The following is a 20,980-nucleotide window of genomic DNA, read 5'->3' on the forward strand; positions in this document are numbered from 1 at the left end:
GCACACAGTTGGCAAGTTTGAATTAACTTACTTTAAGTTATCTAGAACCAGTGTTAAACAAAGTTTCCACGTTGCCACATAACCGCCGGCACGGCTTTCCGAAAGATTTAACCATGTAGGGGTGCTCCAACTAGTCCATCACAAATTACCACAAGCCGCATAGAAATCCTCAATCACGAAGCTCGCGATCTCGTCGGATTCCCTAGTGGAAAACCTCAACTCTGAGATTACCCAAAGCATCACCGGAATCCCGATGCACAAGATATCTCGTCAAAGGTAAAACTAAACCAGCAAGGCCGCACGGCGTGTCGACGATCCCGATAGGAGCCGCGTATCTCGTTCTCAGGACACGACGGATAAGCACAGCGTACGGTGACCTGATAGAAATCTCCCGAGTTGCCCCGGGTTGGCCCCGCAAACGGCTCTAGTTTTGGACCAGCACCAACAGCACTGGCCCCCCTGTATTATGTGAAATTACTCCTCGGGTTCATGACGCCCTATGCTTTCAGTATTAACAAGTTATTATGTTGGGCAAATGTAGTACCAATGTTGGGCCTTAACAGACCAGCTTTAATCTAAAACAAATTATCAAGCGGGTCCCCATAACAACCCCGATCGTGTTAGGAGCGTTCAATTATGGAACATAACACAGGTAGTCAAAACTAAGGGGGCAAAGGTGGAACAAAACACCAGGCTAGAAAGGCCGAGCCTTTCACCTTTTACCAAGTATATAGGTGCATTAAATTAAATAGCAATTAATATGGTGATATGACAAGGGACCCATGTTATCACATGGAAGCAACTACACCTGCAACTAGAATCGCTAACAATAGGATTAAGCAAGCGGTAACATAGTCAATCAGTGGTTTGCTAGGTCGAACAGGTTGAAGGTAATCATGGCATTGTTGAGAGGCTGATATTTAACATGTGGTAGGCAACGAGACATAATCGATAGAAGCGATAAAACTAGCATGACAATGATAGTAATGGTATCTGGGGAAATGGTCATCTTGCCTGAGATCCCGCTTGGAAGAAGAACAACTCGGTGGAGTCGGCGAACCAACGTAGTCGAACGGGTCCTCATAATCCGACACGCTTGCGGAACTTTATTGAGACGGGCAAACCGGAAACAAACATCAACACAAATATTCACCACACGATGCACATATGAGCACAACCTAATATGATGCATGAACAGATCAATGATGCAAGTGATGGCATGGCAATTCACCTCACGCAAACCCTACACATTAAGTGAAGCTCGATATGCAACGAGTTGCATATCGATGAAACTCCACGATTGATTATTTAATTCACTCCCGTTTATTTACACGGCAATATTAAATTGTTGTTAACATGGCAAGGGGTGAAGCGGTGATCCTACATGGCATCCTAGACGGTTAACACGCGGAACAAAGAACGGAGCTACGGCACAAGAGGCATGCAACACAATATATATGCCATGAATGCGTCATGCATGCAAGTTCACAACAACACGGGCAAGAAGAGAAGAAGCAGGTGTCGCCACGGCGAGCGAGAGGGAACCAAGGCGGCAAAACGGAGACGATGACATGACAATGTTCCTATCCCGATAGCTCCTCGAGATATCGTGCCAACGAATACGAAGCGTGTGCGGAAACGTTAAATAAAGGTGGGGTGATCCCGATTACCGGGTTCCCATGTGTCGGGGCACAACAAAAGAGGTACACGTGCAATGGGCAACATTCGACGCAAACATACATTCATCTCATACATCACATGCACACGGTCAGGAAATCGTCTCAACGTTATACCTTCGGAGCGTGCACATCGGAGCGGTTCGGTTCGTTGAAGGAGAACAACGGTCATCGTGGAAGTCGTGGTACACGGTCTCGTCGATGGTAGTCGTACACGATTCTTCTCGTTGGCACAGGGTCTTCGGCGTCGGTTGTGGAACACGCTCCGCGGGTCGTCGAGGACGTCGTTGTACCCGCCGATCTTGTTGGTCCCATGAAGGAGGGGATGGTGCATGCGGCGACGGCAAGCGGCAGCACGAGCAAATGCGAGCGGAGGCCACGGCTACAAGCGGCAGCAACTAATATCTAGCATCTAGCATGCCTCAGCTACACAGCAACTAACAACAGCAAGCATCCTACCTCAACTAGCAAGCTAGCAATAGCAAGCATCAACAGCAACCGGCAACGGTGGCGGCACATGCAAGTACAGGCAGCAGCACGATGCATCGGCAACAGGCAATAGCAAGCATGCACACGACAGCAAGCAACGCGACAACAAGCATCAGCGGCAGCAGCAGGCGACACCTAGCAGCAGCAACTAGCATCGACAGCAAGCAGCAGGCATCAGCTAGCAACAGCAATAGCAGGGACAACAAGCAGCAAGCGGCGGCGGCAGCATCAGCGACAGCAGCTAGCAGTCAACGCAAGCAGCCGCAGCGGCGAGGCGAGCAGCAGCACAAAACAGCAACAGCACAGCAGCGGCAGAAACTTAGCAAAGTAGTACCAGCAGCGGCTGCAGCAAGCAGCAGCAGGAGCAGCAATTACGGCGAACAAAAATGAGGCCTCGGCGCGGGAGCTTGGCATGCACGGCGGAGCCCTCGCGGCAGGCGAGGCTGCGGCGCACCGGGACGAGGCGGCAGGGACGCGAGCTCGGCGAGCTCCTGCGGCATGGAGGCGAGCACACCGGCGGGGATGACGCGGGAGGCGACTGTTGGAAATATGCCCTAGAGGCAATAATAAAATGGTTATTATCATATTTCCTTGTTCATGATAATCTTCTATTGATTCATGCTATAATTGTATTAACAGGAAACAGTAATACATGTGTGAATAAATAGATCACAAAGTATCCCTAGCAAGCCTCTAGTTGGCTAGCTCGTTAGTCAATAGATGATCATGGTTTCCTGATCATGGGCATTAGATGTCATTGATAACGGGATCACATCATTAGGAGAATGAAGTGATGGACAAGACCCAATCCTAAGCATAGCACTAGATTGTATAGTTCGTATGCTAAAGATTTTCTAATGTCAAGTATCTTTTCCTTCGACCGTGAGATTGTGCAACTCCCGGATACCGTAGGAGTGATTTGGGTGTATCAAACGTCACAATGTAACTGGGTGACTATAAAGGTGCACTACGGGTGCCTCCGAAAGTGTTTGTTGGGTTGGTACGAACCGAGATCTGGATTTGTCACTCCGTGTGACGGAGAGGTATCTCTGGGCCCACTCGGTAGAACATCATCATGAGCTCAATGTGACTAAGGAGTTAGTCACACGATGACGTGCTACGGAACAAGTAAAGAGACTTACCGGTAACGAGATTGAACAAGGTATTGGTATACCGACGATCGAATCTCGGGCAAGTTCTATACCGACAGACAAAGGGAATTGTATACGAGATTGATTGTATCCTTGACATCGTGGTTCATTCGATGAGATCATCGTGGAGCAAGTGGGAGCCACCATGGGTATCTAGACCCCGCTGATGGTTATTGGCCAGAGAGGTGTCTCGGTCATGTCTGCCTGTCTCCCGAACCCGTAGGGTCTACACACTTAAGGTTTGGTGACGCTGGGTTATAGGGAATTGTTATACGAGATTACCGAAAGTTGTTCGGAGTCCCGGATGAGATCCCGGACGTCATGAGGAGCTCCAGAATGGTCCGGAGGTAAAGATTGATATATAGGACAGATGGTTTTGGACACCAGAAGTGTTTCGGGCGTCACCGGTAACGCACCGGGACCACCGGAGGTGGCCCCGGGGGTCCACCGAAGAAGGGCAACGACCCCAAGAGGCTAGATGGGCCGAGTGCGGGAGGAAACCAGCCCCTAGGTGGGTTGGTGCGCCTCCCACACCCAGCCCAATGCGCAAGTGGTGGGGAGAGGGGGCAACCCTAGGCGCAGGTGGGCCTTAGGCCCACCAGGTGGTGCGCCACCCCCTCCCACCCTAGCCGCCGCCCCCCTTTCCCATCTGGTGGCCGCCGGCCCCTAGGGAGGGAACCCTAGGGTGGCGCAGCCCCTCCCCCTCCTCCTATAAATAGAGAGGGGTTTTGGCCCTTGGGAGACAGACTTCTCCCTCTCCCTCGGCGCAGCCCTGCCCTTCTTTCTCCTCCTCTCTGCCGGTGCTTGGCGAAGCCCTGCCGGGCGACCTCGTCTCTCCATCGACACCACGTCGTCATGCTGCTGGAGTTCTTCCCCAACCTCTCCCTCCTCCTTGCTGGATCAAGGTGCGGGAGACGTCACCGGGCTGCACGTGTGTTGAACGCGGAGGTGCCGTAGTTCGGCACTAGATCGGAATCACACCGCGATCTGAATCGCTGCGAGTACGATTCCATCAACCGCGTTCTAGTAACGCTTCCGCTTAGCGATCTTCAAAGGTATGAAGATGCTCTTACCCCTCTCTCGTTGCTGGTCTCTCCATAGGAAGATCTGAATATCCGTAGGAAAATTTTGTATTTATGCTACGTTACCCAACAGCGACGAGGTGGGCGCGGCGCACCAGCGAGCTCGCGAGGGCGAGGCCACCGGAACTGTAGGCGGCGAGGGGCCCGGACGAGGCGGGCACCGGCGAGGGCAACGGGGGCGACGGGCGCGCGGGCGACGCCATGGGGAGCACGGCGGCGAACGGGGAACCTGCAGGCGGGCGACACGGCAGGACTGCTGGCGCAGCCGAAGCTAGCGCGCGGGGGGAGCATGAGGTCAGCGTCGCGGGCTGCTGGTGCGGGGAGGCGAGGAGGAAGAAAGGGGATCGAGGCCTGGGGAGGGGGGAACGGCGCGAGGAGGACGAGGGATCAGGGAAGGAGGCACTAGGTTGGAGGCTTGGGCCTGGGCCTGGCGGCTGGCTCCCTCTCCCTATAGGTTTTTTTATACTTTTAAAAACAGAAAACTCAAACAAAAGAAAAAAAGGTTTTAACAAAAATAAAAAAAATGCCTTTTGACTTCTTGAAAATAAAATATACCCCAACTATAAGGATAGCTTGGGCATTTTTTTCCAACGAATAAAATAAAATCTTTTGAAGATTTAAATTAAAACCCTTCACAAAAGAATAAAATAAACTCCTTTTTGACAAGAGAATAAAATAAAACCTCTTTTATTTAAAGAATGAAATAATAGCTCTTTAAAGGAGAAAAGAAAATGAGACGGTTTTAAAATAAAACAAAAGGAGAAATAAAATAAAACCCAAGGGATTGGCCCCACATTTAACAAAAGGACATTTTAAAAGAAGACAAATTTTTAAAAGGGGTTAAAACGGAACTTTAGCAAAACCACAAAAATGAAATAAGAGGGAAGAGAGGGGGATTTTCTATCGCACTACGACTCGGTAATCACTCGAAGCACAACACTCAAAACACCACACGTGACAGACGATGCAAGATGCCATGCATGATACGACAATGCAAACTAAATGACGATGCAACCAACAAAATAAAATAGCCACACGATGGAAACGGAATAAATGGGGGAATCTTCTGGAGCGTCGGTCTCGGGCTGTCACATTTACCCACCATATGCCTACTACATGAGAGATGCCATTTGGGAAAACTACGCCCCCTGGGTCTATTCAGTTATAAGTTTACAAATGCTACAATTACCTTGATACCTTTATTTACTTTTTCTTTCCTATGCAATTATCAATTTTCATCTACACACTTTACTTGCTTGCAAATAATGAGTACAAGGGGATTGACAACTCTCTTGCCCATGTTGGGTGCAAGTGTTTGCTTATTTGTGTGCAGTCACTGAATACAGGGGCTGGTTGTTACTCATATTGGTTCGATAAACCATGGTTCTATACTCACAGAAATACTTACCTATATTGTGTTGCATCACCCGTTCCTCTTCACGGAAAACCCAACACAAATCACAAGTATCACGGGCATGTGAGTAGTGTTTTGCTTCAAGAGAGCTAATAAAATCTTACAATAAGTATCTGAGTTCTTTATGACTAATGTGAATCCATGGATATACACACTGTCACCTCCACATATTTGCTAGCCTCTTCGATATCGTGCATTGTCCATTCTCATCTCGAGGATCGGTGCAACCTTCGCCGGTGCATCCAAAACCCGTGAGATGATACGCACTTTTGCACATAAAACTCATTATATCTTCCTCAAAACAACCACCATATCTACCTATCATGGCATTTCCATAGTCATTCCGAGATATATTGCCATGCAACTTCCACCGTCACATCATATGACTTGTACTTCCATTTTTATATTGATTTGCATGATCATATAAGTTCGCATAATATTTGTGGCAAAGCCATCGTTCATCATTTTTATACATATTATGCGTGATCATTGCACCTAGTACACTGCCAGAGGCATTCATAGAGAGTCATACTATGGTTTTTCATGTTGAGTTGTAAGTAAATAAAAGTGTGATTATCATCATTATTAGGGCACCGTCTCAACGAGGAAAGGATGATGGAGACAATGATTCCCCCACACAAAAAATAAAAATAAGAGAAAAAGAAAAAAAGAAAAAAGAAAAAAAGGGAAAAAGAAAAAAAGAGAAAGAAAGAAAAATAAAAAGAGAGAGAAATAACTAAGAGAAAAGAGAGAACGGACAGTGCTACTAACTCTTTTTCCATACTTGTGCCTCAAAGTGGCACCATGTTCTTCATATAGAGAGTCTTGTTTTGTCACTTCCATATGCTAGAGGGAATTTTTGAATCTAGAACTTGGCTTGTATATTGAGATGAAGGGCTTCCTCAAATGCCCGAGGTCTTCATGAGCAAGCAAGCTGAATGCAGACCCACTTAACTTCAATTGAGCTTTCATACACTTATAGCTCTAGCGCATCCGTTGCATGGCAATCCCTAGTCCTTGCATTGGTATCCATTGATGGGCATCTCCATAGCTCGTTGATACGCCTACTTGATGCGAGATTTTATTCTCCACTTTCACACCTTTGAAACCTACCATCATATTCTATTCCACCATTATGCTATATCCATGGTTCAGGCTCATATATTCAGTGAGTAATAAAAAGCTGAAACACGTTAAAGAGTAACACTGATAGATTGTTTTGTAGCAAGATAATTCATAACAAGTGGCAAGTAACAATAGTAGAAAAGGTGCAGCCATGTAGCCCAATCCTTTTTATAGCAAAGGACAGGCCTGAAAGTTCTCTTATATAAAGCAAGTTCTCCCGAGGATACATGGGAATTTCTGTCTAGTCATGTTCATCATATGAAGTTGACTAGCGTTTGCTACTTTGATGATTTGATATGTGGGTGGATCGGTGTTAAGGTGTTGTTCTTACTTGAACTAACAACCTAATTATGATTACCCCCTTTTGCAAGCATCCACAACTTCGGAAAAAAATCAAGATAAATCTAACCATAGCATGAAACATGTGGATCCAAATCAGCCCCTTATGAAGCAACAAATAAAGTGGGGTTTAAGATTCTGTCACTCTCGCAACCCATCATCTATTTGTTACTCCACAGTGACTTCCCTTAGGCCCATAGCATGGTAAAGTGTCATGTAGTTGACGTTCACATGACACCACTAAGAGAAGTAACAACATCCATATCATCAAAATACCGAACGAATACCAACTTTATATGATTACTTATAACAAGACTTCTCCCATGTCAACAGGAACAATAGTTACCACTCACACATCATCAACATTTTCAAGCTCAGAGGTGTAACAATAATAATTAAGGATCTAAACATAATATCTTCCATCAAGTAATATAGCAAGCGTCAACTACAAGATGTAATCAACACAAGTAGTAAACCACATGTATCAATCCAAGGTTTTGAGACAAATATTTAATACAAGAAATGAAATAGGGTTGGAGATGAGATGGTGCTGGTGAAGATGTTGATGAAGATTGGTCGTTCCACGTAGGAGAAAGCGTTGGTGATGACGATGGCTTTGATTTCCCCCTCCCGGAGGGAAGTTTCCCCCGTAGAATCTCTTTGCTGGAGAGCAAAAGGGCCTCTGCCCATGTTTCCGCCTCGATAAGGCGGCGCTTCGCCCCAAAAGATAACTTATGATTTTTTCTAGGGCAAAACACAACATATAGGAGAAGATGATCGCCAAGGGGCTAGTTGGGGCCCCACAAGACATCAGGGCGTCACCAAGGGGGCCAGCTAGTCTCCTCGTCCTCGTCTTCTCCTCGTCCGATCTCCCCCGAACAGCCGGTCGTCGTATCCTCTCCCTCGAACAGTCGGTCGCCGGATCCCATGTAAAGGTTCGCCGGAGCGGCACAAGTGCATCGCCTCTAATGATATCCGCACATGCAGGTGGAACATCGTGTGGCAGACTGCTATGTCCGGATCACATAGTCGGCGGCGGTGAGTGGAGGTGGCTACTTGCAACACATGCAAAGCCCTAATGACGACACCGAAGCGATCAACTGATTAAGCGTGTCACACCTCCACTACATATAGGCATCCGGTGCAGGCTCAATTCTTGGGCCTCGCACGGATCCTAAAGCCAATGTGTTCCTTCCCTTAAGCATGCGACCCCTTAGGTTCCTGTTCACTTGGTCGCGAGTTAGATCACATCCGACTTGGCTAGTCGGTAGCGGCCTCTAGCAAAGCGTGTCGACTCCAAGTGTCCAATGAGGTTGGTTAGACGAACCTGTACTTCATACTTCTGTTCCCTTTGCCACGCTATATATGTTGTCGTGCACAAGGCGACATGGTCATCCTTGTTGCAGCACGACCTCTTTCTCGTTTCAGTGAATCCGACCAACATTAAGATTATCTCATAATCCTCATTGCATGGCCATGCTTATCCAGGTTGGATCACCCGGGGGACCTAGAGTAGATCTGTATTAATCGGAGGGGCAAATTCCATCTTGCTCGACCATGTCTCACAGCATGGGTCTAGACAAGCCCGAAACCTATCTTTGTAACTACTCAGTCACAGAGTAGCGCTTGGTCGGCCCAAAGCAAGTCTGTCACCATCCCGAGTACATGCGCCAGCTCAGGTGTGAGGACATAAAACATATGTTGTACTAGAGACTCACACATGACCTATAGTTGGGTCTGTCCAACTCAGACCTTACGTGGACTCGGATACGATTACGTTGAATCCGAACAGATTTTGTTGAGTCCATATTATCCGGCTAGCATCCAATGCTACATGGCCAGTGAAACCGAACCATCCACCGTGTCATATGCTAGTCTGATTGGTCGTGCGTCCACACAACCCTTTCGATTAGGGACCATTTAAAACACTTACCATGCAATATATAGTCTTACAAACCAATCACGTACTTGTTAATATACATCACTGATAATGTCCAAGGACTATCTTTATTCATAAACACATAGGAAATATCATCATACATGACTGCCTCCAGGGCATATCTCCAACAACAATGACAAGCGTGCTTCACTGACCGTGGCATTGCTTTCATGGCCATGATGACTTGGACGACGACGACAATGGTTCAACGACTAGGGCTAAGAGGCATGCCATGACGACATCGACTATCGCAACCATGCAACAATGGCATGTTTCAATGTTCGTGGAGATGCTTCGACGACCATGACTGCCGACAACTACGCAAATGCTATGACGACCATGATGACGGGGCGTGCCATGATGGCATCGACGCCCGCGGGCATGCAAAGAGTCATGCTTCAATGAGATTTGTGGAGCATCATCGGTGTTGTTATGGAGCATCTTTGGGCCATCGGAGCATCACCGGTGTTGTTGTAGAGTATCTTTGGACCATCGGAGCATCACTAGTGTTGTTATGGAGAGTCTTTGGGCCGTTGGAGCATCATCGGTGTTGTGATGGAGCATCGTCGGGGCCGCCGGAGCATCGCCATTGCTGCAATGGAGCATCATGGTGTTATTATGGAGCATCTTCGGACCATCGGAGCGTCACTGGTCTTGTTATGGTGCGTCTTTGGGTCAACGGAGCATCACCGATGTCGTGATGAAGCATCGTCGGGGCCGTCGGAGCATCGCCGTTGCTGCAATGGAGCATCGTTCGGGCCGTCGGAGCATCACATTGTTGTTATGGAGCACCTTTGTTCCGTGGGAGCATCACCGATGTTGTGATGGAACATCATCGGGGCCGTCAGCACGGGCGGAGACAGGGGGACGAGCAGGGGCCTGCCCCCCCCCCCCAACGATCGACCAAACCTGAAGTATCTAGTGTATATTTTCCTGATATGCACAAGTGTGTATGTATTTGGCCCCCTCTGTCAGCGGCTATATCAAAATCCTGGCTCCGCCACTGGCCGTCAGAGCATCGCTGTTGCTGCAATGGAGCACCGTTCGGGTCGTCGGAGCATCACGGTGTTGTTATGGACCACCTTCATGGAGATTTTGTGATGGAACATCGTCGGGGCCGTGAGAGCATCATTGTTGCTCCAATGAAGCATCGTTCGGACCGTCGGAGCATCATCCATGCTGCAATGAAGGATCACCGGTGTGGTGTTGAAGCATTGCCGGTCTTTCAAGGATGGCCGGAGCAGCGTCATTATTGCAACCCAGCGCTGCACACATGGTCGTGCATGGCGAGCTCGTCGCTGTTTTCCTGCCATCAGCCGGTTTCCGTGTAGCAGCGGATGCGCGAGATATAATTGCTACGGAGAAAAAGTACGGGGCGCTGCAGAATACGGTATTTTGGCCCAGCTCAACCAAAAGTTCCTTGACGCGTGGGCTTCTAAAGCCCAGCCCGTAGGACGTGACCATTCCTTGCCGCACCGTGTTATACCTGGCCAAACGGGCCGGCCCGGCCCGGCCCGCCGTAATCGTGCCAGGCACGGCACGGCTCGCCTGGGCCCGATTAATATACGGGCTGTGCCGTGCCGGCCCGCGTGCTCTGGTCCACGCCCAAGCACGTCACGTGGCCTAATCGGGTCGGCCCACGTGCTCGGGGTCCAGGCCCAAGCACGCCACATGGCCTAATCGGGCCGGCCCGGCGGCACGCTAGGTCCACGGCATGCTGACTATTTTAACTTAAAAAATAAAAAAGGCAAAAAAAAAATCAGCCCCAACCTCCCTTTCCCACTCCCGTGACCCTTTTACCGCCCTCCCCTCCCTTTTTCGCGCGCCCCTCCCGCTCGCTGACTGCGCCCCGCTCCTTTTTCGCGCGCCCCTCCCGGCTCCCGCCCAGTCGCTCCGCTGACCGCGCCCCCCGCTCGTTTTTCGCGCGCGCCTCGCGCCCTCGCCGCCAGATCTATCGGTCGCCAGCCTCGCTCCCTCCTAAATGTGACGTGCCGTGCCGGCATGCGGGCTGGGGGACGCGGCCCAGGCACAGCCCAGGGCGTGCTCGTACCGGGCCCGGGCACGATTAGCTCGTGCCGGGCCGGGCCCGAGTCGTGCATGGCACGCGGGCAGCCGGGCCGGCCAGGCCCGTATGGCCAGGTATACACCGTGCACGGTGCACCATGCGCCGCGAACGTCCTATCCACTCTCCCCTACCGACCACACACCGCGCTGTGCTCGAAGCTCTCCCACCGCAAAAGAGGGCTCGCGATCGTATCCATGGCCGCCGCGACCATCTCCCTCTGCGGCTCACGCTGCGTCGCTCCGAGCCGGAGCCCCAAAGCTCGCCTCAACTCACAAGCAGCCGCCGCGCCGTACGCGCGGCCGTCGTCCTCGCGCCCAAGGGCGGTGGTCGTGGCCGCCAAGTCGTCGGGCGAGAAGGCGGACGAGAAGGTCCCCTCCTGGGCCCGTCCGGGCTCCGACGAGCCTCCTCCGTGGGCTCGCAACGAAGGCGGGGCCTCGGGGCAGGAAGGCGACGCCGCCCAGGTCCCGTTCTACGCCTACCTGCTCGCGTCCGCCGTGACGGCCATCGCCGCCGTACGTTCCTCGAACCCTTCTCCTCCCCCCGGCCGTCTCCTCCTCCTCCAATGTCCAATCCACTGACCGTCGCATCCGCGTGCAGATCGGGTCGATATTCGAGTACACGAACGGGCGGCCGGTGTTCGGCGTGGTGGGCACCGACAGCCCCCTCTACGCGCCCATCCTCGGCTTCTTCGCCGTCACCGGCATCCCGACCTCCGTACGTGCATCCTTCATCTTCATGCCCGGGTCGATCCTAGACTATATTTGCAGTTCTTGATCGAGTTTTGGGTTCCCAGGGGTACCTGTGGTACAAGGCCGTGCAGACGGCGAACAAGGACGCCGAGGAGCAGGATCGCAGGGACGGCTTCCTCTGATCTGGTTCGCTTGGGAGAGCAATGAACACGCTGAACATATATCGTAGTATCCGTTTTTAGTACTTGGGCTGCATGCCGATCCAGCAGAGCAGATGGGTTAGCACTGGGAAAAACAGCAGCAGGGCAGGTGGACTAAGAGCAGAAGATCTCGTCTCTTCTTCCTCCTCTTCTACACATGGAGCACTCGCCATCTGAAGTCAGCATTTGAATGGAGGAAACGTGTCCCTTCAGTTTTCCCTGGGATAATTTTTCGCGCCTTGATGTGAGTGTGTATATGAAGACTCATGAATATATCGAATCCATCGATGCACACTTGCAAGTTGCCGCGCAAAGTCGTCTTTGCTCTGAAGTTACATTTTTCTTAACGTGTATGTATGCATTCGTCCTTGTTCTAGAGTACCAGCCATTTTTGCTGGTTGTGCTTAGCGTTGGCATAATTGAGCATAAAACACCACGACACTAGGGGAGAATTATATTTACTGTCTTTTCTTTTTTGAGAAATTCTAATCAACAACGTGCGCACGGCTGCGTTCTGGTCCAGCGGAGCAGAAAGACAACCTGTATGCATGTAAACTAGTACACCAGCATGACATCAGCAAAGATTCTTTTAATGTTGAATTTTCAAAAAGTTTTATATCTTAAGCTATATATCCAATTGATGATCCTTTTTCGCCTTTAGCCTTCTCGCGACGAGATCTTCAAAACATGATCCTATGTCGACATGTTTCGATAACTTTTTCTTTCGTCGATAGTTGCCAGATTACTATTATTTAGTTGTTAGATTATAAGACACTTAATAGCCACATTTAATTAACTTAGTTGTCAACTTGGCAACCGTGTATATAATTTTTTTTGCAACTACGCTTGTTTAAACCCGACGACCATGTTTGATAAATGATTGTTGCCTTGTAGCAATTTTTATGATACATGATATAAACGTATGTTATAAGTTTGGGTTGTCATTTTAAATATGTCAACTTGTCATATTTACATACAATTTTGCCAGATTCTTTTTTGTGCTTGCTAGTTTAACTACGCCGACTTATCATATTTACTAACAATTACCCAAAATAGAAAAGGATTTTTTGTGGTCGTCGGTTTTAAATATATTGATTTGTCATATTTTTTGCACGTTATCGTTTCAAAAAAATTGTTTGTGCTTGTCCGTTCGATTATGTCGAGATGTCGTATTTATACGTAATTTTCAAAAAATATGCTGATTAAATTATTTTTTATCAGACAAGTTAGTACTCCCTTCGTTTCAAAATAAGTGACTTAAAAATGACACAATTTTACACTACCAAGTGACTAAAAAATGACTCAATTTTACACTAAGTGACTCAAAAATGACTCAATTTTAAAAGATGGTGTATAAATATATTTTTCATGTATCATGATATGCTAAATTGGTATTTTAAAAATGTTAAACATGTAAAAAATATTGGTAACATGTACAGAAAATTGAGAATGAAAACTAACAGATACAAAGAAAACCAAAAAAGAAACAAAATGAACCAAAGGAAAAAACCAAAGAAACAAATGCGGAAAGAATTAAAAACCCAAATAAAAAATAAGAAAAGAAAGGAAAAGTAAATAAAACCAAAGTAAAATGGCGAAAAAAGAAAGGAAAAACTCCAATGAAAAGAGATAGGAAGCAAAAAAACACTTACAAAACAAAGAAGAAACTGTGGAAACCCCACCTTGTTTTGACTTAAGAAGAACCGCGCTATACTACTCTAACACGAACTCGAGGCTAGGCGCACTTGCTTTTAACCAGGAGACCATGATTTGATTCCGTGCGCGCCCCCTTTTCTACCCTCTTTTTTTCCTTATTAACTTCGCGTGAATGGGCCGGATACTGTAGATCCTTCAGCGAGGGGTGAAGTCTAAGATAAACTCTGATATTGTAGAGACCGATGTAAATAAACCTTCATCTTTAAATCCCCGAAGTTCGTACCCCGTATTTACAGATCCTAGTCACTTTAAACCTTGTATGAGTAAAACCTTGTTTGGTGTGGTAGGAAATGGGTGATCCCACCGGGATTGATTATAACTCTCAGTTACTACGTTGGCCCAATTGTCATGTGCATCTCCTTCCTCATTTTGTTTCTCTCAAATTCACTCCCCGACAGATCCACCCGCACGGTGCCAAGCGTCGGCTGATCGATGCCGGGCAGCGGCGAGCCAGCGACCGATGACTGCTCGTACGAGCACGCCCCTGAATGTTATGCTGGTGAGCGCGTTCGCCACTGGGCGCTGGTCACCACGCGATGACCATGAGCAGCTCCACGCTTAAAAAACTGCTCTTGTACTCAACGAGGAACGTCAACAAGTCAAACTTCATGCTGGAGTAATCCCGCTGCCACGCCTGTTGGCCTTAGATCTTGATCACTACTTCCTCCAATGCAATGCATCCTCTCGTCGAGTACTTTTGGGTGCGCGCATATGCGCAAGTTGGCTCAGTTTTTCTATGTCATGAGGGGCAGCACACACACACAGAACTTGTGATTGATTTTCTCCAGGAGGCTAGCTACCTACAGCCACCAATACAAAGCAATCGATTTCTTCTGGTGGCTATCACACACACGGCACGAATGCGAGCCATGGAGGAAGAGCAGTTCCTGAAGCAGTGGAGAGGAGAGTGTCAGGTAGAGGCCACACAGAGAGTGGCAAGTAGAGCAGTGCAGAGGAGTGCCTGAAGCAGTGGACATGATGGTCTGCATGGCAACATCCAGTAACGCACACGGATGGCAATAGCTAGCACACAAAACTACTCTATATCACCCTCAAAAAAGAAAGTTCTCTTATAGCTATGATGTGTTGACCAATCCAACAGTGAGAGAATCGAGTTCTCGGTCAGGATTATGTTTTTCCCGGTGTACCAAACATACCGAGGGTTAGGATAGAACGGGATCAAAGAGGTCAGGGTATGAATTTCAGGGATTTAAAGATGAGGGTTCATGTGCGTCGGCTTCTACAATTTCAGGGTTTATTTCAAACTTTACTCTTCAGCGAGACATCCTATCGTCTCGCTTAATGCGAGACATAGTCGCCGCGCCGCAGGCCGGACAGATGGGCTATCGGGCCAGCACGCCAGGATCGGTCCATTCGGCCACCTTCGGCCCCTCGTAGTCCAACCCGATTTGCTGGTCCGAGCCCGTGCCTCCGAGAGTCCGAGGCAGCCGGCTGCCAGCCTCCCTGGTTCGAGTCCGACGCGCACGCCTCCGCCCCGCAAACACAACTCGTGCCGGTCCGTCCCTGCGGCTCCCTCAAACCCCCACCTTCTTGCGGCAGAAGCCGGGGCCAACGATCCCACCGCCCGCCCCGCCGTCGACGCGGCCTCCTCCGCCCGCCGGGATCGGTAAGCGCCCCCGCTCGCCGCCATACCCCCCGCCTCATCGCGCTCACCGCTACAGTCTGCCGTGGAACCTCTCGCCGCGCGGTTGAAACTTTTGGTGTTGGACCGAACCCTTGTTCGTCCCCCTCCTAACTTAGGTCCGCTCCTGGAGCCACCAGAGACGACTAGCCGTGTCTGTAGCGTTGCAGCGAAAACCGCATCCCGGTGCCAGGTGTGATAGACCAGGGGAATTCCAGGTTTTCGAGTAGGCAGGCAGCGTCTTTTGTTCTTGTCAAAGCTGTAGGCAGGTAGCTTCTTTAGCAAATGTGTTAACAGACCTCAAATTGGTTTGCAATACAAGGTTTACTAATCACCAGGCATCTCACAACTCCGCCAGAATGCCTCGCGTAGTACATCTGTCTGAATGATTCCTGCAATTGCTTGTTCCGTGATGCTTGTCCTGCTTATTCTTAACAGTTAACACGATTGTTGTGATCTCTTTTTTCAGGAGAGAACTGTATTTAGGGTCGAAGCGACTTTAAGTCTTAACCATGAGCAGCATAGGAACTGGGTATGATCTGTCCGTCACCACTTTCTCCCCGGACGGCCGTGTCTTCCAGGTCGAGTATGCTGGCAAGGCCGTCGACAACAGCGGGTGTGACCTAGCTCCCTCCCCTGTTTTCTTGACCTTCTCTGTCTGTGCAACTTCATGTTGAAATTTTTGATGATTCTGTGTAGGACAATTGTTGGGATCAAGTGCAAAGATGGAATTGTCCTCGTAAGTGGTTACTTGCTGTATTTACTTTTACCCGGATGGGGTGTTATTCTGTGCTTCTTTTCTGTGATAACCTTTTAATATATTGATCTATAGGGCGTGGAGAAGCTGATAACATCGAAGATGATACTTGCTGGGTCGAATCGGAGACTTCACTCCGTTCACCGGAACTCTGGCTTGGTAATCTCTTTTCCTTCTTTTTACATACAGGGTGGTCTCTCTCTGAGAATGCACCAATAATTTATGATATATATTCTGCAGTGTTCCCTTTCATGTCTTTTTATAATTGCCGTTCTTGTTACCGTAACGGATTACATCTGGTAATGAAGTTAGTTCCTGTTCTCTTTATCAGGCTGTGGCTGGGTTAGCAGCAGACGGTAGGCAGGTGGTCTCAAGAGCAAAGTCAGAAGCAGCCAATTATGAGAAGTGAGAATTAGTGTGACTTTTGACTTTCATACTAAATGTTTGTACAACTGCAACCTAAAGCTGTAATCCACCAGGGTATACGGAGAACCCATGCCTGTGAAGGAATTAGCTGATCGTGTAGCTAGCTACGTTCATCTGTGTACACTCTACTGGTGGCTCAGGTAAGGCAGTCAAGATGATGTTCTTGTTCAAGAAGGTGGTTGCCTCCAACATGTTGCTTGATAGTTTGATACACTTTAAACTCCTGCCCCAGGCCTTTTGGCTGTGGAGTTATTCTTGGAGGTTATGATAGGGATGGGCCACAGCTCTACATGATCGAACCTTCAGGGCTCTCATATGTGAGTACTCAATCTAAGACATGGTAGTTCTTCTATTTTCCGTTATTTATTAGGACTGAGCAAGGGATAAGTTGGCTAGATTACACATATTTATATTTCCTGTCAGTGACTGGGCAAGTTTAATTTTATACACCCTCTGTAAAGAAATATAAGAGCGTTTAGATCACTACTTCAGTGATCTAAACGCTCTTATATATCTTTACGGAGGTAGTAGTAAACAAACAACTTTATGTACATGGATTAAGATGTGCAGTGCTGCTTGTAGTAGCAGTACATGCATTTAGAATTTATGATTTAATGGTTGAATTTTTGACAGAAATATTTTGGTGCTGCTCTGGGTAAAGGAAGACAGGCTGCAAAAACGTAAGCCAATCAAGTTTTCACTAGTTTTTTCTGTTGTATGATTCCTGTAGTGCCCATTTTCTGTTTTGTTGCAAACCACTAGCACTGCTAAAGCATGACGCATTCATGGATCGTTCGTATGAATACCATTTTAATTGTTCAAAGTAGATATTTAGGAACAAGGAAGTAAGCATGCTGTTCATATTTTCAAAGCTGCTCATCAAATACAAATAGTCATCCACATTTAGCATTTATGCAGGTAGTAGTTTAGCTGTTCCATATTCAATGGGCGAAATACACTCTTATTACTTATCTTAGGTTTGCCACTACCAGAACACAGCTTAGGTGGTGTTTTGTTGCTTACAACCGTTTGCTACATACGAGTTAGGCAGGTCTAGGTTAAGCTCGTATTTGTTTCTTTGCCAAATTTTGGTGTGCCACATTTTCTTAAAACTACACCAGTACACCCTACACGTCAGATACATTTATTGTGAATTCTTGGCACACCTGTGATGAAAAGTTTGCTGACCAATAAACTGTGACTTTTCACACTTCTTGCACAAAATTTTGTTTTTTGTTTTGTTTTGCAACTAACCAAACAGACCCTCAGTTTAGCATTTTGATAAATAACTGTTTCTTTATACAGCCACAACAGAATATTGTACCAGAACTTGTATGTGTAATTCTTTGAATTGACTAGCTTCTGCAATTAAGGACCACAATACCAAACTGGCCATTGATCATTTACATAGTCTAAATACATTGACCATTTATCCTTTTGTCCTTATATTGGTCTTTTCGTGGATTTAGTTTTCAATGGAAGAGTTGTTAATTAGCTAAAACTTGATCTGTATCTACTTTACCCTTGCAACTTTGTAACCTTTGATGTGTATTATTTCGGATACATTATCACATTGAGCGCTTTATATTACGAAGAACTCGTGCAGTTCAAGATGTTGTAGAATATCCTTTTTAATGGTTCACAGCAGCTGTCAAATGCATCTGCACAAAATACTTGTGATGATGTTACTATGTATTTTTATTGGCTGCAAACAGTCATTCTCCATTCTAATTAATCTATCTTAATGGTGTCATACAGGGAGATAGAGAAATTGAAGCTTTCTGAGCTAACCTGCAGGGAAGGCATTGTTGAGGTTGCCAAGATGTATGTCCTAAATCTTTTGCCATCCTACTGCAATTTTTATCTATCTTCAAGATATATCACCTACTCCCTCCGTAAACTAATATAAGAGCGTTTATATCACTACTTTAGTGATCTAAACGCTCTTATATTAGTTTACAGTAGATTTCTGTCATTAATGTCCTGAAAGCTTGTTAGTCATGTACATTTACTTGCTCAAGCATGAAGGTGGCCAGTTGTTACTAGTCACAGAAAATATGGATTTTCTCTCAGAAGGAACAACATTGTTGATCCTCCGTATCATGGTTTTACTCTCGCAAGGAGTATTTTTGGTTGCAATACTCTATTACAAATTGTCATACCCGAAATAATTACTAGGCTGACTTTTTTTTCATGTACATGTAGAATTTATGGTATACACGATGAAGCAAAAGACAAATCTTTTGAGCTGGAACTAAGCTGGGTGTGCGATGAATCTAACCGTCAGCATGAGAAGGTGATAAACGGCCACGCACGGAAAAATATTCACCTCTCTTGGAACTCCATAGCTACATAGGCCACAGGGTCGCCCTTTGTTGAATTCCTTACTAACTTGTCATACCATGTGTAGGTTCCAAATGATCTTCTGGAGCAGGCCAAGGCAGCAGCACAGGCAGCGTTGGAAGAGATGGATGCCGACTAAGAAGAGATGATGAGCTCTGCTCCCCATTTACTTCCATGTGTGGCGTAACAGATACAGAACTGGAGCGGTTCGTTTTCAGTGCAAAAAACTACCTCACGGTGTTGTTGCTTTCGGTTCGATGATTCCGTCCCAGTCGAGGTAGCAAGTTCTCGTGTTTTGGGGGGGTTGTAGCGAATCGTATTCTGCTTGCTGTTGGTCACAAACTGAAACTTAGGCCCTGTTTGGATACACTCAGGTTATATAATCCGGTTTTTATAATCTATTATGTCTTCAAACAGGACAGATTATATTGCAGTTTATAAAAACTAGATGGTCAGATTATTAAAAACTCATAATCTACTCTACCTCAGCTAAAATCAGATTATGGATTACTAATGACCCATCATCCTTGGAAACTTGGAGATAATTACCTACCGCCACCGCCATCGTCCTCCAAACATGCCCATCTAGATTATTACCTTTGCAGTTAAAAAACAGAGGACATACATGTCATTGTATAATATAAAACATGGATTACAGTTTATATAATCTGGCCTCCAAACATGTCCACTTAGATTATTTTTATAAACCAGATTATATAATCTATCTTCATAATCCAGATTATTATAATCTATTATGATTTCAAACAGGGCCTTAATCTATTGAATTCCGAACATGTTCGCCACAGATCTTAATTGCATAAGAGATTTTTTTTAAAGGAGGAAAAGAGCTCCCGGCCTCTGCATCAATCGATGCATACAACAATATTATTAACAATCCAAAATAAGAACATAGTTCGAGATAAGTCTGTAAGTCGGAAATAAAAAGAATCTGAAAATAAACCAACTCTTAAGAACTTGCTACATCTGGCGTAACTAATATCAGACTACGATGCATATACACCTAGTCTATTACTAATAAGTCATCCAAACCGGTTGAAGATAACCCGTGCGGCCATTTCTCATTGGTTGCACCCAGTAACCATAAGATGACTGAGTTCACATGACTGAGTACCACGTACGGATCCAGGACGTTGCTCGGAATATGACCTGCAAAAAATTGTTGAATTTCTTTCCATTAAAGATTATGTCGTTCCTGGTATTTCATATAGCCCACAAAAGAGCACATATGCCAATTCTCATAAGTTTAGATACTCTAACGTCCACTTCATTGAGTCACGTTGTAAAAATTGAATTGATGTATGTAGGTGGAATTACATTAAAAGCAATATGGACAGTACGCCAAAGTAGTTTTGCAAGAGGACACTCCAAGAACAAGTGTCTAATTGTTTCATGTTGATCACAATAACAGCAATTAGATCTACCTCTCCAACTACGTTTAATTAGATTATCCTTGGTTAATACCACACCTTTGTGTACAAACCACATAAAAAAATTAATCCGTAGTGGTACTTTAATATTCCAAATATGCAACAATCTAGATAAAGGTCCTGTATTAATTCTACATGGACTTTACTGAGAATACCCCATTCGCAGTTAAAATCCATCGAACGCTGTCTGGATGATCTGACAATTGTACCTGCATAAGTCTTCTTACCAAATGCATACATGCCTCCCAACGTGCTCCTACTAGAGCTCGACTGAAGTGCATATTAATAGGTACGGATTGTAAGACTGTGGACACATAGTCCTGCTTACGTTGTGTAATATTGTAGAACACGGGATATTGTAAAGCAAGTGGTGCATCACCAAGCCAAGTATCTTCCCAAAATCTTGTCGAGGTACCACCCCCTACAATAAATTTAACCCTTTGGAAAAAATTAATCTTTATCCTCATTAACCCTTTCCA

General features: G+C 46.6%; 2 protein-coding genes across 2 annotated transcripts; both read left to right on the forward strand.

The window, feature by feature from the left end:
* Window positions 1–11,392: 11,392 nt before the first annotated feature.
* On the forward strand, window positions 11,393–12,466 carry LOC123413643. The gene is made up of 3 exons (XM_045106583.1): window positions 11,393–11,792; window positions 11,878–11,994; window positions 12,074–12,466. Exons 1-3 carry the CDS (start codon window positions 11,475–11,477, stop codon window positions 12,149–12,151), a joined length of 513 nt encoding a protein of 170 aa, XP_044962518.1. The 5' UTR covers window positions 11,393–11,474; the 3' UTR covers window positions 12,152–12,466.
* A 2,865-nt stretch (window positions 12,467–15,331) lies between these two features.
* LOC123444163 (proteasome subunit alpha type-3-like) lies at window positions 15,332–19,450 on the forward strand. Its single transcript, XM_045120800.1, has 11 exons — window positions 15,332–15,512; window positions 15,997–16,143; window positions 16,227–16,266; window positions 16,360–16,443; window positions 16,616–16,689; window positions 16,764–16,850; window positions 16,943–17,027; window positions 17,344–17,390; window positions 18,469–18,534; window positions 18,916–19,006; window positions 19,121–19,450. Exons 2-11 carry the CDS (start codon window positions 16,040–16,042, stop codon window positions 19,190–19,192), a joined length of 750 nt encoding a protein of 249 aa, XP_044976735.1. The 5' UTR covers window positions 15,332–15,512; window positions 15,997–16,039; the 3' UTR covers window positions 19,193–19,450.
* Window positions 19,451–20,980: the final 1,530 nt, after the last annotated feature.

Source organism: Hordeum vulgare, chromosome 1H, assembly GCF_904849725.1.
Source record: "Hordeum vulgare subsp. vulgare chromosome 1H, MorexV3_pseudomolecules_assembly, whole genome shotgun sequence".
Taxonomy (NCBI): Eukaryota; Viridiplantae; Streptophyta; class Magnoliopsida; order Poales; family Poaceae; genus Hordeum; species Hordeum vulgare.

What these genes read in the sequence shown, in the direction of transcription:
- LOC123413643 (XM_045106583.1), top strand. Translation starts at nt 11,475, where the DNA reads ATGGCCGCCGCGACCATCTCCCTCTGCGGCTCACGCTGCGTCGCTCCG. An exon ending in CCGTGACGGCCATCGCCGCC is followed by an intron (nt 11,793 to 11,877) that starts GTACGTTCCTCG and finishes ATCCGCGTGCAG; the next exon opens with ATCGGGTCGATATTCGAGTA. An exon ending in TCACCGGCATCCCGACCTCC is followed by an intron (nt 11,995 to 12,073) that starts GTACGTGCATCC and finishes TTGGGTTCCCAG; the next exon opens with GGGTACCTGTGGTACAAGGC.
- LOC123444163 (XM_045120800.1), top strand. Translation starts at nt 16,040, where the DNA reads ATGAGCAGCATAGGAACTGGGTATGATCTGTCCGTCACCACTTTCTCC. An exon ending in TTCACCGGAACTCTGGCTTG is followed by an intron (nt 16,444 to 16,615) that starts GTAATCTCTTTT and finishes TCTCTTTATCAG; the next exon opens with GCTGTGGCTGGGTTAGCAGC. An exon ending in CTAACCGTCAGCATGAGAAG is followed by an intron (nt 19,007 to 19,120) that starts GTGATAAACGGC and finishes TACCATGTGTAG; the next exon opens with GTTCCAAATGATCTTCTGGA.